We start from the raw sequence: 22,799 nt of genomic DNA on the forward strand, positions 1-22,799 counted from the left end.
GCAGCCGAGTCACCCACTCATCCTTGATACGTATGATCAGCTCGATGAGGCGCACAGGTCCCGCAACGATGTTATCTCGATATCTCGTCTGGAGCCGCCACTGGAAATGTGCTGACGCCATCTACGATTCCGGAACGAATGCATACTAAAAAGGGTATACTGCCGTGGAATGATCCGCCGCCATTCGGGGTAAAATATGATTCAGGTTTGGTACGTTCCCTTCTTGTAAAGTAACGCGATTTCCGTAGTAGTAAGGGGGTAAAACGGGAGATGTCACGTAGGGAATCTGTGCTTACAAACCTACGTGTCCCACGAGGGAGATGTAGGTGTCTACGTTTTCACGTAACGGAAGAGAAGTGAGAGGCAGCATGACAGAATTAGAAAACAAAGCCTGTCAGGAGGGCCACGTTCGGGAGATCAGTGTTGACAGTACGACCCGTTGAACACGTAATCATGTCTGTGACGGCAATCTGGTTCGGCACGGTGTTTGGGGCCGGATTAATCAACCTCGACTGTTTTCACTGTCACGAAATCGCGTCCTGGCATAGGGTAATCCCGCCAGGGGAGCGGTGTGTGTAAGTCCGTGGGGTGACTGGGACCATAGTCATCGGTTACGCGGCTAAAGCTACCACGTCGCGCCAGGTCGAATCCATGGCAGCCATCCGAAGGGATGCTTACCTCTAGTATGGTTCCGTGTGGCTCTCTGCAGGCTTATTCCACGAGGTTCCTCTGATCTAGTAGTACTACGGCCGCTCGCGTGGAACAGCGTGTAGCTTCCGCTGCTAGCAGGGTAGGTAGTGTGTCACGATAAGTCAACAGGAAAATCGAGAATTGAACCAGACATAATAATACGGAATGCACACCAACATTTCTGATTTCTGGCGGTTTTAGTTTTTACATGTGACCGACTCACACATGCTGAAGAAGGGAGAAAGGGAGATAAAGAGTGATGCAGACGGTGCTCGAAACGCGACTCTCCAGAGAGTTCTTGGAATCGCTATTTTTATTTCCGAGGGCTCGCACGTTGGCTAAGGTTCAATAACGCTACGGCGGACGTCCGTGGCCCTAAACGAGAATCCTAAACGAGAATACATGGTAGTAGATCTCTATATGCGAACTAGCTAGGTATGTGTTAGGGACTAATTACTGGTTAACATATCTATATCTTGTTACTGCATGTCTAGAATGGATTGTGGTATATAATATATCATGAACAAGCATATAGTCAACCCCATGCGTCCCAAGAGAGGCGGTCCCCGATCCCTGGACCCGTTAGCTAGCCTAGATGACATTCCAAAGACGGCGCCACCAAGGCTGGGCAGCCGCTCCTTCGGCCTCGGCTACCTCGTTGGCGTCCTTTAAGTCGCGCCGCCTGCCCGAGTGCAAATCGACCTCCGCCAGGCCCCAGAACTTGGTTTTGAAAATAACCTTGTATCCGACGAAGATGATGAAGAACAGCGGCAGCAGGATGTAGGCGTCGATGAACCCGCCGACGTCGAACGGAGAGAAGTAGGACCAGCCCTGCACGAGAGCTAGGAACACGTTCGAGCCCAGGCCGAAGTAGGCGTTCCACGGGTACCAGAGCGAGGCGAACGGCAGCTCGGCGGCGCTGTGCCCCTGAGACTTCCAGGCCCGGCGGAAGCGGATGTGGGTGAAGGAGATGGCGCCCCAGACGATGAAGGTTGAGACGCCGCTGAGGTTGACGATGTAGCCGTAGGCCCTGGCAGCGCCAGTCGAGACGTTCATCATCGAGAGGGCGCCGAACGTGTTGGCGACGACGATGGCGGGGATGGGGACGCCGCGGCGGTCGGTCCACCCGAGGACGGCGGGCGCCATGCGCTGCTGGGCCATGAAGAGCAGGGTGCGCGAGGCGATGTAGATGGAGCTGTTGATGGCGGAGACGCAGGTGATGAGGATGAAGGCGTTGATGAGGTGGACGCCGCCCTGCCAGCCGGCGTTCTGCAACGCGACGGTCATCGGGCTCTGCAGCGCGCGGCTCGGGCCGTTGAGGAGCTGGTCGGAGTTCGACGGGCACGTCAGGCCGAAGAAGAAGGCGGCGCCCATGTAGACGAACAGGATGCGCCAGAACACTTGCCGGATGGCCAGCGGCACGGCAACGCCCGGGTTCTTCGTCTCCGTCGCGGCGACGGCTACCGACTCGACGCCGGCATAGAAGGTCGAACAGAAGACGAACACCTTGGCGACACCGCGGAAGCCGTCGGCGAACGGCCCCGGATCGTGCCAATACCGGAACCCTATGGCGTCGGCCCCGATCACCCCGCCAGATACGTAACTGTACCCGATTAGAACCACGGTCCGCGAGCGATTTGGGATCGTCTGCAGCCAGCTTACATGATGGCGAAGATGTAAAACGCGACCAGCCCCACAAGCTTAATGAGAGCGAGCCAGAACTCGGCCTCGCCGAAAGTGGACACACCGCAGAGCTGGAACAGCAGAAAGGCAGTCTGCGAGGAAGCACGTGCGCGCGGGGATCAGCAACCGAGATGCAAGGATTTAGAGGAGACAAGGGAGAGAGAGGTGGGGTTCTGGCCGGTAACGTACCCACAGGAGGAGGAAGTAACCCCAGATGGGGACCTTGTCGCTCCAGAAGACGAGAATGCTGGACACGGCGTTGTACTCGTTGGCAAGGACGGTGAACCAGATGATGAAGTAGTTCCAGCCGACAGCGACGCCGAAGGCCGGGTCGACCATGCGCGAGGCGAGTTGGATGAAGGCGCCGCCCGACGGGTACAGGGTCGTCAGCTCGCCGATGCTCTGCATGACGCTGCGCGCGCGGGGTTAGCACGCGAGCGCACACGCGACACACGACACACGACACACGCCCCCTCGACGAACAGGTGGAGAGAGAAACGCAGGTGGGCGGGAAGGGGGGGGGGGGGGCGTACCTGAAAGCGATGATACCGACAAGGCCGAAACCGATGATCAGGGAGGCTGGGCCGCCCCCGGCGAGGGCGCTGCCGCTGCCGACGAGCAGGCCGGGGCCGATGATGCCGGCGAGAGCCATCATGCTGAGATGGCGGGTCTTGAGGCCGCGCTTGACGCCGGACTCGGGGTCGATGACGCGGAAGTCGTCGCCGTCGACGTCGCCTTTGCGAGGCGGCGAAGCGCCCGCGCGCTCCTCGTCCTCCTCGACGTACTTGAGGTTGTCCATGGCGTGCTGACCGGGTCTGGTTGGCTGATTGGGTGGGTGGGTGAGAGGGAAGGGCGGCGGGCAGCGGGAAAAAGGGGTGGTGGTCGAGTATTTAGCAACGGCGCAAGTACGGCCTGTGCTCGCAAGGCAAAAAGAGAAGAGGGACGGCGGTGGGGGCCCTAGGCTAGGCCATGCGTCGGACGAAGGGGGATTTCTCGTGGTCGCTCTCGATCCTGGGGCCTGTGTGCTTGCTATCTGGTCCAGGGCCGGGGGGGGAGCGGGGGAGAAGACCGATATCACGTCGACTTGGCCAGGTCGATCGCGCCCTGCCGCGGAAGGGCGGACGTCTCGTCGGACGGCCAGGCTACGCGTGTCCTCGTGAGGTCGGGCCGGTGTGCAGGCGCGCGGCCATGGGGAGAGCGATAAACCAGGCCGGGGAACGAGATAAATGGACAAATTCCGATAACCAAGCGAATTACGACGCCGTGGAGATTGCGGGCTGCTGGCTATCTCGAGACCGGGGGACGCGATGGATACCACCTCGACAACCTGGCTATACCTACCTTTATCGGTAACATTTTTCTCGTTTCTCCACTCATCCCCGGCTGAAATTGCGTGACCGATTGTGGCGTGGCGACGCCCAACCGCGCCCAGCTGTCGGCACCCGTCTCCTCTATCCAGCCTAGCGTTGGCGCAACTGACGGCGCCTAACCCGTTGAGGCAGCCGGGCCGGCAGGAATGTGGCAACACGTATAATACTCATAGTATATCCTCGTAGTACTACCTATCTATTCATGGTACGATGCCTTGTCTGGTCACCGACGATGGGGCCGAGCGCTTCACCTCGTCGGGCTAACCTCGTCTCGCCATACATATAGTCTACCCCGGCTCACATAGTCTTTGCCCCGTACCCGTTTCCCCCAATCGATACTGCGGGTCGGGTCCACGCCGATATGATAGCGAGAACAAGGCAATGAGAGAAGCGAGCGAGCTCGGCCGCTCTTCTAGATAGGAACTGTTCGAATCGGCCTTCACGTCCTTGATGTCCACGATGTACCTAGGCATGGTCTGTCCCCATCTGCGTCTCCAAATGGGCAGTGTTACAAGCGTCCGCCTACACATTGCTGTGGCGGAATGTAACCACGCATCAGAGACCGATAATATCCCATGACCGTCTATTTCGACATCTCGACCGTACAATTGGGACATTTTCTATGCTGGCAATTCGGGCACTGTGGATTAGTAGCAACAAGATATCCTCCGTCACCGCAGTTGCACTAAACGTCCCGGTAAGTATTTAAAGATATTATAGATTAAGCAAGGGGATAGGAACACGCACGCAAACCCACTCAGGTATCTTGCTATACCTGGCCTCGGCTGCACTCTTGAGTGACTGTGCCCTTCCACCACCACCACCGCCACCTCGCGTCAGAGGCCCGTCGGCTGTGGGAAAGTGAGGGAGCGCAGCGGTAATATCTTTAACAAGGAGATCGGTGGGCTCGATATTATTACCACTCCCGGTCGGCCTCATTTCTCCATCCTTATACGAAGACGGCTTTGGGGAGGGGTTATGGGTGATACTGGAATCAGATAGATCCGGCCAACGGTTCTCGGTTACATTGTCTGGCGGCAGCTCGGAGGATGCCTCCTCGCCCGTCTCGTCGCCATCTTGTAGCGCGCGGGGCAAAGTAGCGAACGATATCTCTTGGAGGTGATCCCCGATGTGAGAAACCATCTGAACATAGTCCCCAACTTTATCGACACAGATAGGGCATGTTTTATCGTCCCATTCGGGATGGCGCTGGTGCTCCTCGTTTAGGTGTTGAATCCATTTTTCGCGGGTCGAGAATTATAACAAGGGGATATGCTTGGAATAGGTTTAATTTAACTAATAATTCTATAGGGGGTCTCTTAGGTCCTTATCTTCTTCTAAGTTTTACGTTCCTTTTTCGTTTTAATATAACCCGGAAGTACCTCTGTACTTTTATACCTTTATACCTTAATACCGTAGCTATCCGAAGCTTATCTAGGACTTTCCTTAATAGGTCGCCGAGGTAACGGCCTTAATGCCCGATATTATCCTCCTAACCTTTATAGCCTGATTTATTAGCGTAGGGTTCCATCCCCGTGTAATATTATCTCCTTTCTTCGGAAGAGCTCGTCCTTAAGCGTAATACCTAGGCCCGATGGTTAATAAGTTTATTAGGGTTCTATAGGTAGAATAACTTAACGGCTCCTTTCGTCCCTTCGGTAGTAAAGTATTCCTATGGTTCCTAAGTTTAGTAGCGCTTAGCCGGTTAGCCTTACTATTTTACTAAGTACCTAATAACTTTTCCGGTTTTTACGGAATCTAATACCTTATTTACCTCGTAGTTTTTTACCTCGATCGGGGCTGCCTTCCGTAGGACCTAGTTAGGGTTAGGTAATTCCTAATTACTAGCGCGGTAGGGTTCGATAAAAGATACGTAAAAGGTATTATAAATACGCTAGCCTTTCGGGAGTATTAGAGTTACGGCGGTAGGGGAAACGACCTTTTAGATCTTAAAGAAACCGAGTATCTTTTTATCTATCTTCTTTATAAGGCGCTTGGTTTTAATATTACGGGTATTTAATATAACGAGCTATCCGACTTTTAGAGGGGGTTCCTTCTTTCGGTATTTATCTACCTATCCTTTTATCCGCTACCGTACTTTTTCTAAATATTACTTAGCTTCGTTATATACCCGAGTTATTTAATAAATATAGAGGTTACTTCCTAGATTCTTAGGGATACCTAGAGGAAGGTTATATATTATTAGGTACTACTTATAATTAGCGTAAAAGGATAATATACCGGTAGTTATTAAAGTAGTATTATTATAAGTAAATTCGGTAGTAGGTAGTAAGCTTTCTTAGTCGCTTATTTCGTAATTTACGAAGGCGCGTAGGTATGCTTTTAGGATTTAGTTAAGTCTTTCCGTTTATCCATTCGTTTAAGGGTAAAAGGCGGTACTTATTCTAAGTTTAACGCCGAGGAGTTTTAAGACGTCCTTTTATATATAGGAGGTAAATCGCGAGTCTCGGTCGGAAATAATGTCTAAGGAGATCTTATATAGTCGTTAATAACTACGTATAAAAATAGGTATTAAGTCTTCGGCTTTTTTACCGTCCTTTTTTAACGGAATAAAGTACGCTATTTTAATAAAAGGGTTTATAATAACCTAGATAGAATCGTAACCGTTAGATATTAATAAGTCCGTAATAAAGTCTATCGCGATCGTTTATTATAATCGATAATATAGTTCCATAAGCTATAGTAATCCGAACGGGGTATATCGGGGTACCTTATTTTACTAGTACTCGCGGTATTCTTTAACGAATTCCCTAACTATTACTTCTAGGTTAAGTTATTAAAAGTTACGAGTAATAAGTTCCGTGGTTTTATTTATACCTATATATCCCGTTATTTTAATATCGTATTCCGATTTAATTACTTCTTATTATAGGTCCTTAGGTATCTAGAGACGGTTTCGCCGATAAAGAAGGCCCTCTTAGAGCTTTATTTCCTTACCGAATAATTTAGCTAGCTAGGCCTAGTATTCCGGGTCCTATATAGCTACCGTTTTAACCTATTTAACGAACTTTAGGGTTTAAGCGGGTATTAGGATATTACTTAGTCGTACGCTAGAGAATATTACCGTAGGTAAGCCTAAATTTTTTAAAAAATGCTTTTTCTATAGGACCGTCGCTATCGGCTAGTCCTTAGCTCCTCCTTTTTTAAGGCGATATTAAAATAATCTAAATAAAATATCGGCCTTTTTATTTTACTTCCTTAGGCGATAATATATTATAAAGTAATACGAGGAAAGTTATTAGGCCTAGCGGGCTTAGCGTCGATTTAATACTTTTGCCGTAGTAAAGTACGTTAAGTTCTAATAATCGGAATATACTTCTATTTAATGCTAAGTACCTTCGAGATAATATCGCTACTTCTCGAAAGCGTCGACGATTACTAGTAGTTCCTTATTATATATTTTATAATTTATTTCCGCTAGGGTAAGTCGTCGTAAGAAAAAGGCTACTAGTTTTAGTCTTCCTTTATTATCCTTTTATAAGAAAACCGCGGAAATAATAAAATCTAAGGCGTCGGCTTCGACGATTAGGACTCGGTTAGGGTCGAAATATATAAGTACCGGGGCCTTCGTAAAGGTTTCTTTTAATTCTTAAAAGGCCTTCTTTATTTCGATTTTCTATTTCTATAGCTTACGGTTTCTTTTATTAGCGCTAATAATTAGCCTAGCTATGCCTAAGAAATTACGTATGAATTTACGGTAAAAGTTAGCGAACCTAATAAAGCTCTATAAGTTCTTAAGTATGGCTAGGGTACGCTAGTTAAGGATAACTTTTATTTTATCTTTAGATATAGTAATACCCCTAGGACTTATATTATATCCTAAGAATTTAACTTCTTACGTTCGCTAGGTATATTTTTTTAGGGCTACCGCTAAATAGTTTTCTATAAGCCGTTTTAAGACTTCCTTAACTAGGTTATTATATTCCTTTAGCGTATTAATATAGATTAGGATATTATTTAAGTAAGCGATAACCCCGGCGTTTAGGAGGTCGCGGAAGATATGATTTATTATTACCTAAAAGGTAGCGGGGGCGTTAATTAATCCTATAGGTATAACTATATATTCGTATAGCCCGTAGCGCGTTTTAAAGGCGGTTTTCTATTTATCGCCTTCCTTAATTCGTATTATATAGAACCTAGATTTTAGATTAATCTTAGTAAATTACCGCGTCGTTTAAAATAGGTTTTATAGTTCGTTAATTAGCGGAATCGGATATCGGACGGGTATTATAATTTTATTTAGCCCCCGGTAATCCGCTACCGGTCTTAGGGCGCCCGGGTCCTTCTTATTTATAAATATTATAAATGCGTCGTAAGGGGCCTTAGATTTTCGGATTCTTCCTATAATTATTATTTCGTCGAGCTAGGGTTTTAAGGCATTTAACTATCGTTCGCTTATGATATATAAAGGTTCCTACGGGGAGGTAGTTCCCGGTCGGAGCTTAATAGCGTAGTCCTACGGTTACCGATTAGGGAACCGCTATCCGGCTTCCTTGGTTATAATAGGAACGAAGTTACGAAATTATTCCGGTACTTATACTAAAGCCTTTACTTTTCGTACTATTCCTACGCGAGCTAGCCGTAGGCGGTAACTCTAGTATCGTAGCGAATTAAAGTATAACCGTCCGTTTATAAATAATTCCTAAGGGGGATATTCTTTTATTTATTACTAGGGTAGGATAGTATCGACCTTTTCGTTTAATTTACTAACTTCCTAAGCGATACGGTAGATATATTCGTAGCTACGGAGCTTTATTTTATTAGTATATTAAAGTTCTCCTAACGAGATTTCCAAGCCATCGAATCCTACTAGGGTTCTAGCTCTAAAGCGTTAGTTAACGGAAAGGCGTAATTATTCGATTTTAGCGGCGTTAATTAAGGGTATTTTATTACCGGTATTTAAGAGGATTCGTAAGGGGTATTCTTTTCCCTGATAATTTATTTATATCGTATGAATAGGCCGTTTACCTAACCTTAGCTCGTTAAGGTTACGCTAAGGGACTCGTAGTTTTTTCGCTATTAGTACCGCTCCCGCTACTTCTAACGTTCTAAGCCGTTTAGTAGCCGTAATCTTCGCGTAGTTTTTATCGCCTCTTTTTCCCGTCTACGCTTACGGAAGGGCTTTTAAAAATCCCGTTCTTTATTAGAGTCGGATAGCTCTATAATACGGGAAAGAGTTTCCTCCTATCGTATAATAGTATCGATCCTAGCCCTTTTATTAGGTAGTAGTTTGGATTTCTTCCTTCCTTTTTTTCCCGATGAGACTTTTTTAGGTAGCGCCGGTAAGTCCCGTCCTTTTAAGTCCTTTTTTACGAAGTAGGCTAGGGTTTAGTAATTATTCCTTCCGTATTTCTAGTAAGCCTTCTTATCCTTCTTTTGCTAGTCGATAGCGGCCTAGTTAATCTTAACTAAAGCTTCCTTATTACCTACCTATCGTAAGTCCTTAGCCGGTACGGGTTTTTTACTATCCTTTTCCTTACGTTCGTTTACCGGTTAGCTTAAGCGGGAGCGAGTTTCTTTTACGGGTTACCGCTATTACTAATTCGCTTTCGTATACTCCTTTTACGAAGCGGACCTTCCTTTTCCCGAAATCCCTAGGTTAGCTATTATATTTTCGTAGATTTAACCGGCTTCCTTAATTACTTTAAGGAAGGCTTTATCGCTTTCGGGAATACTACCTAGTCGTAAATAAACTAACTTAGTTATTTCGTTAGGTAAGGTACGGGCGATATAATTTTAAAAGGTAGTTCCGGATCATTAGACGATATCGTTAAGGTCTATAAGCTCGGTAAGGTACTAAGAAATATCTCCTTAATACTTTAGTTCCTATATCTTCTTAGAGTTACGATATCGTTCGGCGGGGTTTTTAAACCGTTTTTAAAGTACTTAGGAATATCCCGCTTACGTATCGACGATTATTAACCTTTCTACTTAGGCTAGCCGTTATTAATATTAGAGCTAGGCCTTTTCGGTAAGTATCGATCCTACTTAGTTAATCTTTTAAACGTCCCGGGTAAAGCTTTCTTTATAAGTTTCGAGGTAGGATTTAACCTTAATTTATTATAGTCGGAACTTAGCTAAGTTTTTATCGTTATAAGCCGTAGGTTTAATAAGGTATACTAGATTAATCGTTACCGTAATACTTCGTTAATTATCCATAGCTTTAGTTTAAGCCCTAATTATACGTTCCTCGGCCGGGTCGAGAGGCTCCTACGGTTCTTTAGAGGCGCCGGGCGGGCGTCGCGGCCTTTACGGGTCCCTAGATTTTAAGTCGTCCGAATCGTCGGAATCCTTTAGGTCTTTTAGGATATTCCGCGGGGTTCGAGGCGGTTACGGTAGTCCTTACCCGGCTCTTCTTAATATAAAAGCGCCGGCCGCGGCGTCTTAGAAACGGGCTCTTACGCGCGCGGCGATATATTTAGCCGCGGCGTTTTAGAATACGCCGTCGGAAATAATTTCCCTTATTCTAGCTTCGTTATTAATATATCTTCCGGTAGACGCTATCGTAATACGGGTACCCGGCGCGGGAGTAAGCGTTCTTATCCTCTAGCTAACTCCCGTAATAATAAACTTAATATCCGTTAGCTTATTACTTAGTCGTCGTTATTAATATTCCTTAATTAGATTAGCCGCGTAAGCCTTAAAGTCGTCTTTAATTAGCTAGGTTTTTTCCTTTATAGCCCCGGGGATAAGGTATTCTTTACTAAGGATCTCGTTAATTTATCTATCCTTTTACGTAGCCTAGGAACTAACGTCCGTTACTAACTTATTATATTCCTTACGTAGTTAGGTTAAGGCTCGTTAGTTTTATAATACGGCGTTTCGAAGTTAATTTATTACGGCTATTCGTACTTTATCCTACCGGGTAAACTTAGCTACGGTTTCCTATACGTTTTAAGCGAAGTAAGTACTTTACTCTACGACTTATTTTTAAAACTCGTAGATCTATATCTTCGTAATTCGGATACCGGTAGTTTATATTACCGTAGCGGTTTAGTAAAGCTATCGTAATTATTCGTATTACTTCTTTAGGATCGTATTTTATCGGTATCCTACGTCGACTTAGTTAACTAGTATTACTAGGCTTTAATATACCTATTTTATTTACTTATGTAAATCTACGATCTACTACGGAGGATTACGTATAACTACTTCTAAGTTCGCGATTTCCGGAGCATTTATTATAACTACCTTATATTCCTAGGGTTAGTATACGACGAGGGATTTATTAGTTAGTTCGGAGGTTAGCTCCGGCTAAAGCGCTAGAGTAATTCGTTCGGCGTCCTTTGCCTTTAATTCCGTTATTACGGCCTTTAGTTCGTTAATCGTAGCTATTATTTAGGCTACCTTCGCTATAAAGATCGGCGTTATTTCCGAAGCGGCTAGTCGCAGGAATAGGAAAGTCTACGGCTCTAGTCCTTTAGTAAAGGATCGAGGTTAATCCGGTAGTAATAGTACCGGGGCGGCGGCTTTAACGTATAACGCCGGCTTAGGCTTTTTTTATTATTAACTTATAATAAAGTTATAAGGGTAAGAATAATATAGAATTATCTATAACAAGGGGATATACTTAAAATAGGTTTAATTTAATTAATAATTCTATAGGGGGTCTTTTAGGTCCTTATCTTCTTCTAAGTTTTACGTTCCTTTCTCGTCCTAATATAACCCGGAAGTACCTCTATACCTTTATACCTTTATACCTTAATACCGTAGCTATCCGAAGCTTATCTAGGACTTTCCTTAGCAGGTCGCCGAGGTAACGGCCTTAATACCCGATATTATCCTCCTAACCTTTATGGCCTGATTTATTGGCGCAGGGTTCCATCCCCGTGTGACAAGAATGGTTTGCGATCACACTGGCAAGAGGGTTGGCAGCATATCCAAGGTTGAAGATCCGCGAGTAGATGTCGCCTAAGCTCGGTTAGCGGATGTTAACAAGGGGAAAAAGATAGGCTCTGGCATACTTCCATGCCTTATTATCCCCTTTTCTGACCAGTCTTTCGCACGCGATGCACGGGAATAGCTGGTTTATGCGTACATGTTTTGGCATTGGTGGGATTCTCACCCCTGCCTCAGTTGTCTTGCGATACGAGACAACGGTGTCGGCGTAGGAGCCTATACTTGTGCCTATACCAGAGTCTCTATGAAATGTTTCCATTTCGCCCTGTAATACTGATTGTTCGATATCCTTGCCCTCTTCTGCAGAGCGTAAGTGTGCAGCTCGGCTACGGCGTAGCCTCTTCCAAGATTTGTAAGTTGCCGTGCCTATATCTTTAGCTAAAGTCGCGTGGCATTTCGGAAACAAAATTTGCACTGTTTCGGCAAGGTGCTGCCTATTAGAGTCCCAAGAGCGAGATGGCGTGGCCACTCTGTGGGAATGATCCAGTACTGCTCTATCTAGCATTGGGCCAAGATCTTGAAGATTGCCAATTCCCGTCAGCAAATCCTCTGCGATCTCGTTGAGGGATTCCCCGTGAGAATAAGTATGAATTTTGTGTGCATCGGTTTCGTTCCCCCAACGGTCATCGGTAGTGTGGATGGTGTAGGCGCCCCCTTCTGCTATCACCAACGCGGCTTGACAGAGTCCCCGGACATGTTTGTCATCCTTCGTGGATGGGTTTGACAAGCAGACTGCCATATTTAGCTGAGAAAGGCTCTCAGTGGAGGGGAGTCTGACCTTGTCGAAGTAGAGCACAGATGTCGATCAATATCTCCACGGTGAGTTCACGAAGCCTTCGTGACTCCGCAAGGAGACGGTCAAGCGTATCGTCTTGGACATTGTAGTCGAGGGCCCAACCCACATAACGAGTATACCCGCACTCAAATCTACGGTACAATGGTTTGGGTAAATCGTCTACGTTTTTCAAAGCTCTCACAAAGGCCTGGAATAAGTCGCGACCGATGTCGTATATTCGAATGATCATATCGTCGTCGCGTTGATTCCCTTCTGCTTCGTGGCCACCATCGACTAATGGCCGCACGCGCCGCTGGTCAGCTTGCCAAGAGGCAAGACTATCCATCTTGGATTGAACTCTTTCTGTCATGGCCGCGGGCGGCGACCTGGCGAGATGATGGATAAGAAACAATAGCAAAGGGTTCGGGAGATGCTATTGGTAGTCAAGGAGAGGCGCAACCTCTACGTGACACCATCGAATATCGACAGCTCGCTGTCCTGTGCTTTCTTCCTTTCCTATTTCCTTCGTCTCTCGATGCAAATAGAGTGTTGAAACGTCTCATTCCACCTTGTTTTACTTTCGTCTAGAAGGAAAGCCGCTCTACCATTGCAATGCCTGGCCGGACTGCGGGGAAGGTTTGGGGAGCTGAACGTTCATTGAAGGTAGGACAGTAACACGGCTGCTAAATTGTTGACACTTGGTCTAAGGTTGACGACTTCTCGGTCCAAGAATTCACCATACGGGCTCAGAGAGTGGCGCAGACCCAGCAAAATTGCACCATCACAGAACTGTTCTTCGCCTAGGCGCACGCCCTTCCACTGGGCTTAGCGGTCGAGACGGAGGATAGCCAAGCCATCACCTACTCAGAACTCGCTAATGCGGCCCGGCTCATCGCTTCTTCGCTCCCGTCACAGGCGATCATTCCGATATGTCTGGAGCGGACACCAGCATTAGCAATAGCTATCCTAGGCGTTCTGACTGCGGGCTCAGCGTACACGCTACTCGATCCGGAAGGGTCGACGGTGCGGAACCAGCCGAGCTCATGGTCGATGACCTCCAGGCACCTTTCGTTTTGACGTCCAAGAAGCACGCGCACCTATTCATACCATTGAGAATATCGACCATCTCTTGAAAGGCCGAAGTAGACTCAACAATGGCCCTAGCCATGTCTGCGGCAGAGACACACCGGTCGAGATTCTTCCCGAATCGCCCGCCTATGTCATACAATCCTCGGGTTCGAGTAGCAAGCCCACTGTTGAAAAATATGTGGTTGTCGCCACCAACGTTGAGGGGAACCGTTCTCTCGTGGCGGCTATCGTGCTGCGTCAAGAGCGAGACTGGTCCGAGGCCGTCCAGGAGCTGCGACGTCTTTGCCTACGCCTTCTACCATCTTACATGATCCCGACTTATTGGCTGCAACTTGGATCGGTTCCACTGAACCAGAACGGGACGGTTGATGAGATGGCGATCAAGGCGCTGATCCAGGAAACTCCAGCTGTGGCTATGCTCGGGCGCCAAAAGGAAACGACGAAGATCCAAGATCCAATAGAAAAGACCATTGCTAGTGTTTGGGCTGATGTCCTTGGCCTCAATCTGTCGGAGACCGGTCGTCAGGACAACTTTTTCGACTTGGGTGGCAGCTCGCTTCAGGCGGTCCAAATGCTCAACAAACTGCGAAGCAACAAGATAAGCTTGACGTTTGACTCTTTCTTTCGCAAAGACAGCGTCGAAGATCTGGGTCAGCAAGCGGATATTATTGAAGACGAGATGATGCCTTTGCCCTTTAGTCTTCTTCAGGATACAGCACTTCGTCAGCAGATGCAGTCCGTGGAAGAGGCCATCGACGCATTCCCAGTAACTGAGTTCCAAGCAAGCGTTCTGATCCCCACCATTCAGGGAAGCACCAAATGCACATAATATCAGCGCGTCTGGGACGTGAGAGGCCTCGATCTCCTGCGCCTTCGCCTTGCGTTCCATATTGCATTCTTAACTAGTCCCAGCATGCTTATCTACGATGATGTTTCTGCACTCTATAACGGCTTATTGCCGACACCGAGACCAGAATTTCAACTATTCGTTCGACATATTGCGCAAAGCAATAGCAAGGAAGCCGATGACTTCTGGCAACAGTACCTCGACGGGGCGTCGCAGTGCACTCTCAACTTCGCCCCGACCTCTGTGAGCCAAAACATAATAACAGCTGTGTTGCCTTTCAGTTTGGAAGAGATGGCAAAGGGCTTGGGCGTTAGCATTAGTTCGGTTGTTTACACGGCCTGGGCTTTGGTGCTAGCGCAGCACATCGGGACTGAGGATGTAGTCTTTGCCACCACCCTTGCAGGGCGGGACATACCAGTCGTCGACGCTGACAAGATTGACGGACCGACTCTAACTATTGTGCCAAGACGCCACATGCTGAACCGCCAGAGCACCCTCCGCCAGGCTACTGAGGAAGCCCACAGACAGTCCGGAAGCATCATGTCACACTCCCAGCATGGAATGCGTCGTAGCCTCAAGGCGGCGTCTCAACCCCTCGATATCTTCGATACCATGATCAACATTCTCCCGACCCGTGACGCACAAGCTGAGACTACACACGTTTTCAAGGCTGCCGGAGAATCTGTGACATGGGAGAGCGAGATGACCACGTTGGAACTACGTCAAGTAGATGGACAAGTCAAGATTCGATTCAACACTACTATGGAACGCCAGCGGGCCGAGTTCATCGTTAGCCAATTCGCTGTTGCCTTGCAGACCATCTTCCATGAGCCAGAACGGCCCATCTCAACCTTGAACTTCATCACACCAGCCGAGCTTGCCATGCTCCAAGAACCGGTTGAAATGCCTACCGACCTGCCTCCAAACATGCTCACGAACTTCGACAAGATGGTTGAGCGATATCCCCACCGCATAGCACTTCAACGGCAAAGTCTTGAGTCCTACAGCTATGACAGGTTGAACCGGGTCTCAAATCAGATGGCCCGCCTCTTAAGACAGTATGGCGTTGCACCTGGCGATTGCGTTACGGTATTGCTCGAGAAGTCTACCATGATGCTCATCTCCATTCTTGGAATCCTCAAGGCAGGGGCTACTTATGTTCCACTCAGCCCGGACAACCCAGCTGACCGAAACTTGTTCATCATCAACGAGGCTCAAGCGCGGCTTACTGTCACCGAGCAAGACGTTGAGCAGCACACGGTCGTAGGCAGAACGCTGCTCGTCGAAGATGTGGACTTGACTCAGTACTCGGAGGCGGCTATAGGCATTAACATCCCCAGCAAGAGAATAGCCTACATAATATACACCTCGGGCTCAACAGGACTTCCTAAGGGTGTGCAGATGTCGTACGGTGCGGCTGCCGCCGGGATCCAGAGTATGATGGCGTATGAAGGTCGAATTCTGGGCTCCTGGCGTGCGCTGCAATCCTCAAACTGCATCTTCGATGCCAGTGTTCTTGATATCTTCAACACGCTCAACTCAGGCAGCACGCTCTGCATGGCGCCAAAAGACCGACTCCTTTCAGACCTCGCGGGTGTCATGAACGAGATGCTTGTGACCCAGGCCTTTCTAACCCCCACCGTCGCGCGACTCTTGCGTCCCGAGGACGTGCCGTCCCTTCGACACATCAGTGTCGGGGGTGAGGCCGTCACCAACGACATCTTGGAAATATGGGGCAAGGATGTCCGCCTAGTCGAGTGTTTCGGACCGACCGAGACGGCCATGATGGTAACCATGCGCGACATGGCATCTGATCCGAACCCGCGCAACCTAGGGCGTCTCTTCCCGACAACTCGCGCCTTCATCTTGCAGAGGGATGGCGAGGAGCTCGTTCCTTACGGTGCCATCGGCGAGCTTTGCTTGGCTGGACCCCAACTCGGCGAGGGCTACCTCAATAGGCCAGAAGTCACAGCCGCTGCGTTTGTGGACATCAACCTAGGCGGATTCTCTAAGATATACCGCACTGGTGATCTGGTCCGGTGGATGCCCGATGGAGAGCTCGAAATCATCGGGCGAAAAGATCATCAGGTAAAGATAAATGGCCACCGCATCGAGTTATCCGAGGTTGAAGAGCAGATAATGGCAACGGGGCTCCCAAAACAATGCACTGTTGTTGTGGCTGACTTGGAGGGCAAGCCCCAGCTTGCTGCATTTGTATCCTTTGACCACTCGAGCGACACCAAAGGCATCCAACAGCCGGAACAGTATGTGGCTGTTGTTTCCGAACTCAGAAGCAGGCTTAGTGGCCTTGCCCACTACATGTATCCCAAGGTTCTGTTTCCTTTGCTTACGATGCCCCTGACGCCCTCGGGCAAATCTGACAGGAAGCGTTTGGTGTCTTTGATTAGCGAACTCGGCAGCGAGGAGCTAGTTAAGTATAACTTCCAAGCGTTTGGTGGCACCACAACTACCGTAGCAACTTTCTCATCGGCCGAGAAGTTCCTCGAGTCAGCCTTCCACCACGTCTTAGGAGTTGACTATAAGCTTCTCGGCCGCAATGCAAACTTCCTCTCCGTCGGTGGTGACCCCATCACTGCCATCAACCTCTCAGCGTACGCCCGAAAACACAAGAAATCAATTTCAGTCAGCGCCATTCTGAAGAACCCGAGGCTGTGTGACATGGCGGAGCATCTCATCTCGACGGCTGAGAGTCAAAAGATAGTGGAGGGAGTTGTTGCAACGCGGGGCGTGTCTAAGCACCCTGTCGTACTCGAGGATATGAAGAGAGTTGGGTTGAGTGAGGACAATGTCGAAGATATCTACGTATGTCCTCCCGGCCAAGCCGAGTTCTTGAGCCGAGGCAGCGATGTGTCCCAAGGTTGGGTTCTCATGACAGTCCGACCGCTACCGTCCCCGCATGATTTGCAGGCCCGGGTGTCTGCGGTGGAGCGTCTGACAGAGGTTGACGACATTCTCCGGACCACTTTCACCCGTCAGGGCAGCACCTGGTACGGCGCCGTGCTCAAGAACAGCAAGATCACGATGGATTTGATCCGCGTCGCGTCCGACGAAGAGAGACAGAAGGCAATTGACGCCACCTACGCTTCGCGCTTTCGCTTCGGCGAGCCCTTTATCCGCTATGCCGCCATCCACAATTCGTCAACGGGTCGAGTCGAAATAGTCACCAAGATGGATCATGGACTCTATGATGGGACGCTTCTGCGCGTGCTTGCCGCACCCTTCAAGGCCATCCATAACGGAACTTCACTACCGCGACTGTCCCAGTTCCGAGACTATGCACACTACCTACATGGCCGGCCTGGATCGTCGGAAGCGCAATGATGCCCTAGCCTACTCCACGGATGCAGAAAGATTCCCAAATGCGGCTGTCCGTTACCCGAACATCGACGGCGAGCCGGCAGCCACGCGTTCGGTAGTCGTGCCAGGCCGCGTCGACGGCCTCAACGCCCTGGCCCGAGATGCAAACGTCACGGTTGCCATACTCTTCCAGGCAGGCTTCCAGGCGTGGTTGGCGCGCCAGACGGGCCGGCGGGCCGTGCACTTCGATTATCTCCAGACCGGTCGGAACATGTGAGCAGGTCCAGCCGAGTTGGACGTACAGCAGATCAACGGCTGCACAGCAAACTTCCTTCCCTTACACGCAGACGTAAAGGGTTCCATTGGTGCTTATCTCCAGCGCACACAGAGCGATTTCTGGGAGATGGCGGAGCACGATGTCGTAGGGCTTGACGATATTTACAAGTTGGCAGGCGTTGATCGCGCGCGCTACGGAAACAAGGCGCTCTTTCTTTTCCAGCCGTTCGAGCCGGTACCGGAGCCTACGGCGGTTGGCGGGGGAGACGGGGAGGCCGGTGACATGCGATGGGTGGTAATGGCAGGCTCCGAGGTCACGATGGTGCAGCCGTACGGCTTGGTGGTTGAGGTGCACAGACTGCAGATGACGGACGGGTACAAGATCAAGGTAACATATGATGAGAAGTTCATTTCAGAAACTGGAGCGAAGGAGTGCGGCGCGGGTATTTGGGACGTAGTTACGGGCATTAAGGAATTCGGCGTTGACGGCGATATTGAATTGTGTATTTGATATCATGACTGGATAGGTATATCTGCCCTTTGTTAGACAATTAGCTTAGTTTTTGCATTGATTTATAATTCTACGGCATGTGCTTTTTTCTGATGATCGAACGATGATTGTTCACTGACATTAAAAGACAATCACCAGCGATTCTCCAACTGCCTATCTTGTAGACTTGACTTCCCAAAAGCGCAGGGTTAATTTTCGAGTGGGTGCTCAGTGATTACGTCCATAGCGAAGTTCGTATCTCTTTGGATTTTACTAAAGGCTGCGTTGGGCATGTTAGTCTTGTTACTAATATGCCTTATCATGTATGTCTCGTCCTAAAGCATGCCTAATTACTTCGTCAGGGAGATATAAGTTTTAATAATAGATACGTGAGCAGAATCCAACCACCGTTACCTGCGTCCGAAATTGTCTTCATTATCGAAATCATGGCCTGCAAGAGAAAAAAAAGTGTTCTCTTTCACTACTAACTAATAGTTGAATGATAGGTAAGAGGATTAGAATCCTTCACAAGTAATAATGTAACGAGATGGGGTGGAAGCCTACCGCACCCTGCACCTGTAGTACCTTATAAGAATCATTTTCGATAGCATTTTTAAGAGACGCAAAGGAGCTCAGTCTAAATCGAACCCACGGCAATTCTATTAATCGAGTGTTCTTGATGAATAAGGGCTACCTTTTGGCAAGGGTGCCCTCCAGACAATGACTGAGCAACAACCCGGAATATTGCTAGAATCAGTAATCTAGACGACGAAAGGAACTGCCGAGACATACGAGAACCAATCAGTACCTGAATCAGGCTCTGTCAGCTATCACCGTGACTAGATAGAGGTGGCTGCCCGCGAACACTTCAGACGGCGTTTCTCAGGGTTGAATCCAGTCAGTAGGATCACGATCAGATAATTGAGGCCATGTGATCGCACGACCTTCTAAAGCCGCAAACAGCGAATCAACAGACAAGAGCCAGCCTAGTATGGCAGAGTTCATATTATAGACCAATATCCAGGTTTTCGTTAGTATTTCTAGAACGAGTGGAATTTCGTTGCCGCACGTGGAAGGGCCCCCAGAAAACTGCCAGGTTGTATGTCCTGATAGATATATAATCGGGAGCACGGCGACATACACATGACCCTAGCTATGAAAACGTACGAACTGGGTCTGAGTTCTATTTCACCCCCTGGCACGTTTTCCCGGCCTAAAATTAGCTGCCATCACGCGCTTTTATCAAGGATATTACGGTCTCGTTAAGAACGGCCATTACATATTCCAAATAGCTAAACTACATAAGATATATGGTATTAAATCCTCCTTCATCAATGACATAACGGCATTCTCCATGACGCCATTATGCTGACAATACTTCGTCTCACAATAGGTCCAATCTTGCGTATCAGTCCGTACGAGCTTCATGTCAATGATCCGGAATTCTACGACGTCTCATATCGCCAAGATGGACGTTGGGACAAGTATGCCTGGGTTGTAGATGCAACGTAAGTGGCTCGAGCATAAAGTGAGTTTGTCTCGGCATATAGTGAGTCCCCTGCAGATGCCAACAGTTGACATTGGCCAGTTCTGGTAGCTGACGCGCTACGGTGCTATATAGTGTCGCCTGGGCACGACTATATTTCACGCTCGCTACATTGGTCCAGAAGTTCGACTTTCAGTTCATCGGCGCTAATGCCGAGGGTTTTCATGCCAGATATGACCATTCCATTATAGGAACAAAGGGTAGAGGTACGCTTATGACTACCGTTTCCTATCATCGACAATACCCGAATGCTATGAGCGGAGTAAACTGCTCGAGGAGTTGACGGCGGAGGGCCAACGAGGATAAAGATAAAACGGATCAGTGGAGGAATCAATTGAGATTTGTCTCTCGTAATCTGTCTATACACTACAAACAAAGCTACGCCATTGGATGTGCCTAGTCACTTTCATTGTTCGAGTAACAAGCTTCTGTCCTAGTCCAGGTCCACAAGCGACGCTGCTGTAGAATCATAGCATCTTCCGTCTAATTTCTAAGCAAGTACTCCCAAAGAATAATATTGTGTTAAACATTCATGTTTAGTCCATGGTCTATTCAGAAAGACCAACTGACGTAGCCCGTGGCCTGAAGCAGTGTGCAGCCAGTCGGCCAATGCAGACAAATAGAAGAACGATCAAAAGAATCGCAGGATGTTCGTCACGTGGTAGATCACGCACAATGGTAAGATGCTAAGTGTTGGGAGAGTTTATCTTCCAATCGTTTTTCTGTAATTACGGTCAATATCTATTGAGGAGCTTGAGGAAAAAGCGAGAGGCTGAAAGTTGGATACAATGAGAGCGACATCCCCACAGGCGAAGCCAATTGATATTAATCCATAGCTGTCCGAAATAAGCCGACTACCCTCCCTCTATCCCCCCCAGGTAACTTTGGTGACCAAAATATACCGGATCTATAAGGCACACGGACCATGACAACCGGGTTTAAGAGTTTATATGATTACAGAATGTACCAGAGTCTTTAGGACTCGCTATCATGGCTGGAGATTTAGGGTTTCTACATCACGACGTCGTCGGTTTCCATAGTTCCATGCCGAATACTGCTGGAGTTTCCTACTACAAACTTCAAAATAGAAACTACCAATTTAATTATTTGGTGGCTACCATCGTTTACTATCTCCGCTCCTCTGGGCAACTCCTTCCGAGATGGCTACGTGACAGCGGCAGAAGTGAAGTCTTACCAGAAAATCCACAGACTACAGTACATGATTCCGGAGTTACACCTATCGGGTGACAACGCGGAATGGGCTTATCCCATAGAGGATTACTCTCCATATCTATGTAGAGGTTGGGATACTGGTCGTAAGAGTGGGTCGACGAAACTTACTCATAGTTTCTCGCTATAACACTTATTCGTGGCTGGATGAGTGACGACCAACCCCAATACGAACTAAGACTTACCACAGATAGAGCGACAGGAAGTTTCCGTGAGTTACGATTTGCATTCTTACACGGATTTGAGACAATGCCAAAGGACGTAGATTATAGTTGTCCTGTTGAACTACTGCATAGTATATGCGAAGACACTCAGACATCGTTGATACCCCGATCATGGTAACATCACGCGGTACCAGATGACCAGATATGGTCAGCAATAATTTCGTCCGTAGAAGATAGGAAATATTAAGCGTGATGGCCGAATATCAACGGCCGACCTAGTTCATCAACGAACACGCCACCCTCGAAAGCCTTTTACGTGTAGTGTACTGTCTGTATTTTGAACCACGAGTTAGAGAAAACTAATTATCGGTGAACTTACTACTTATATATAAGAGGCTATCTCATATTATCTCATATTTAAATTCTGTCACGTAGCTAGCACTACATGCGCGAGAGCGCGCGTGAGGAGCTATCTCACGAGCAGCGAGTAACGGAAGGAGGAACAAAAGGAAGGAAAAGATATTATTCTATCTAAAAACTAGCTAAAGGAATAGAAGCAACGGGAGCGTATATATAAGAGCCCCTATTACTAAGGTAAGCAACGAAGAGGAGCAACCTAAGGAGCTACCTCTACGTAACACACCCCCCAGTCGACGACGTACACGAACGGCGTTAACTACTCTCTCACGTAAGGCAAGGAGAGCTATATACGGCGCGGAAACGAAAACGAGCCATCTACTATACATAGGGAAGCTACCTCGAAAACCAAACCAAATAACAAAAGAAAAGCTCGTTCAAAAGCTATTAGCCCCCTCACGGCGGGAAGCTCTTCCAGGCAGGTCGCTTTCGTATATATGCGATCCCGGGGTTGATAAGCGCCGGGCAGGTCGCTTCTCTTGCGAGCCCGGCAATTTCGTCGTCCGTTGCTCTCCGAAGAATTAAACTTCTCTCTCGGTAAATCCACCTCTGCTAAAGCCTAACCAAAACGCCACCCAACGGCGTAATATCAAAGGAGCAAAAGGGATATAGTTACTAAGCTCGGCAGCTCCCGGGTAGTAGCTCTCTCGCTATGCGACCTACTAGTAGAGCTAACGTAACCATCCGACGAGGCCCCCTTCTTAGAGGAGCGCGGGACGGGGGGTCCCCCGGAAAGAGCTCTCGGGGGTACTACTAATAGCTCTAAACGGCGTAAGAGCATCCGTATAGCAACAAAAGGGCCCTCTCTTCCGCTCGTTTCCTAAGGGCGAGCTATCGTAGTAACTCGCCGCCGCTTGCTTCCTAGGAACGAGATCGAGGGATTACAGGAAAGAGTAAGGGTTATCGGGGAGCCCTCCTACCGTACCTTACTACCCGATCAAGTCGAGCTCTAAAGTAACCTACAAGAAGGCGAAGGAAAGCTCT

The 22,799-nt window shown here is 48.3% G+C and overlaps 3 protein-coding genes across 3 annotated transcripts; 1 reads left to right on the forward strand and 2 right to left on the reverse strand.

Annotated features, from left to right (window-relative positions):
- Positions 1-996: 996 nt before the first annotated feature.
- GGS23DRAFT_564828 (putative amino acid transporter) lies at positions 997-3,872 on the reverse strand. The gene is made up of 4 exons (XM_051516164.1): positions 2,907-3,872; positions 2,563-2,785; positions 2,353-2,465; positions 997-2,293 (listed from the first exon to the last, which is right to left on the reverse strand). The coding sequence occupies exons 1-4, from the start codon at positions 3,170-3,172 to the stop codon at positions 1,282-1,284; spliced, it is 1,614 nt and encodes a 537-aa protein (XP_051372364.1). The 5' UTR covers positions 3,173-3,872; the 3' UTR covers positions 997-1,281.
- An 8,549-nt stretch (positions 3,873-12,421) lies between these two features.
- Positions 12,422-12,784, reverse strand: GGS23DRAFT_596159 (uncharacterized protein; the record flags this gene model as incomplete). Its single annotated transcript, XM_051518441.1, has 1 exon — positions 12,422-12,784. The coding sequence occupies one exon, from the start codon at positions 12,782-12,784 to the stop codon at positions 12,422-12,424; it is 363 nt and encodes a 120-aa protein (XP_051372365.1).
- A 583-nt stretch (positions 12,785-13,367) lies between these two features.
- On the forward strand, positions 13,368-20,287 carry GGS23DRAFT_620438 (nonribosomal peptide synthase side; the record flags this gene model as incomplete). The annotated part of the gene is made up of 7 exons (XM_051521103.1): positions 13,368-13,516; positions 13,585-14,293; positions 14,363-17,599; positions 17,667-17,955; positions 18,040-18,471; positions 19,852-19,966; positions 20,080-20,287. The coding sequence occupies 7 exons, from the start codon at positions 13,368-13,370 to the stop codon at positions 20,285-20,287; spliced, it is 5,139 nt and encodes a 1,712-aa protein (XP_051372366.1).
- Positions 20,288-22,799: the final 2,512 nt, after the last annotated feature.

Source organism: Durotheca rogersii (genome assembly GCF_024521655.1).
Source record: "Durotheca rogersii strain YMJ 92031201 chromosome Unknown GGS23scaffold_8, whole genome shotgun sequence".
NCBI classification, from domain to species: Eukaryota; Fungi; Ascomycota; class Sordariomycetes; order Xylariales; family Xylariaceae; genus Durotheca; species Durotheca rogersii.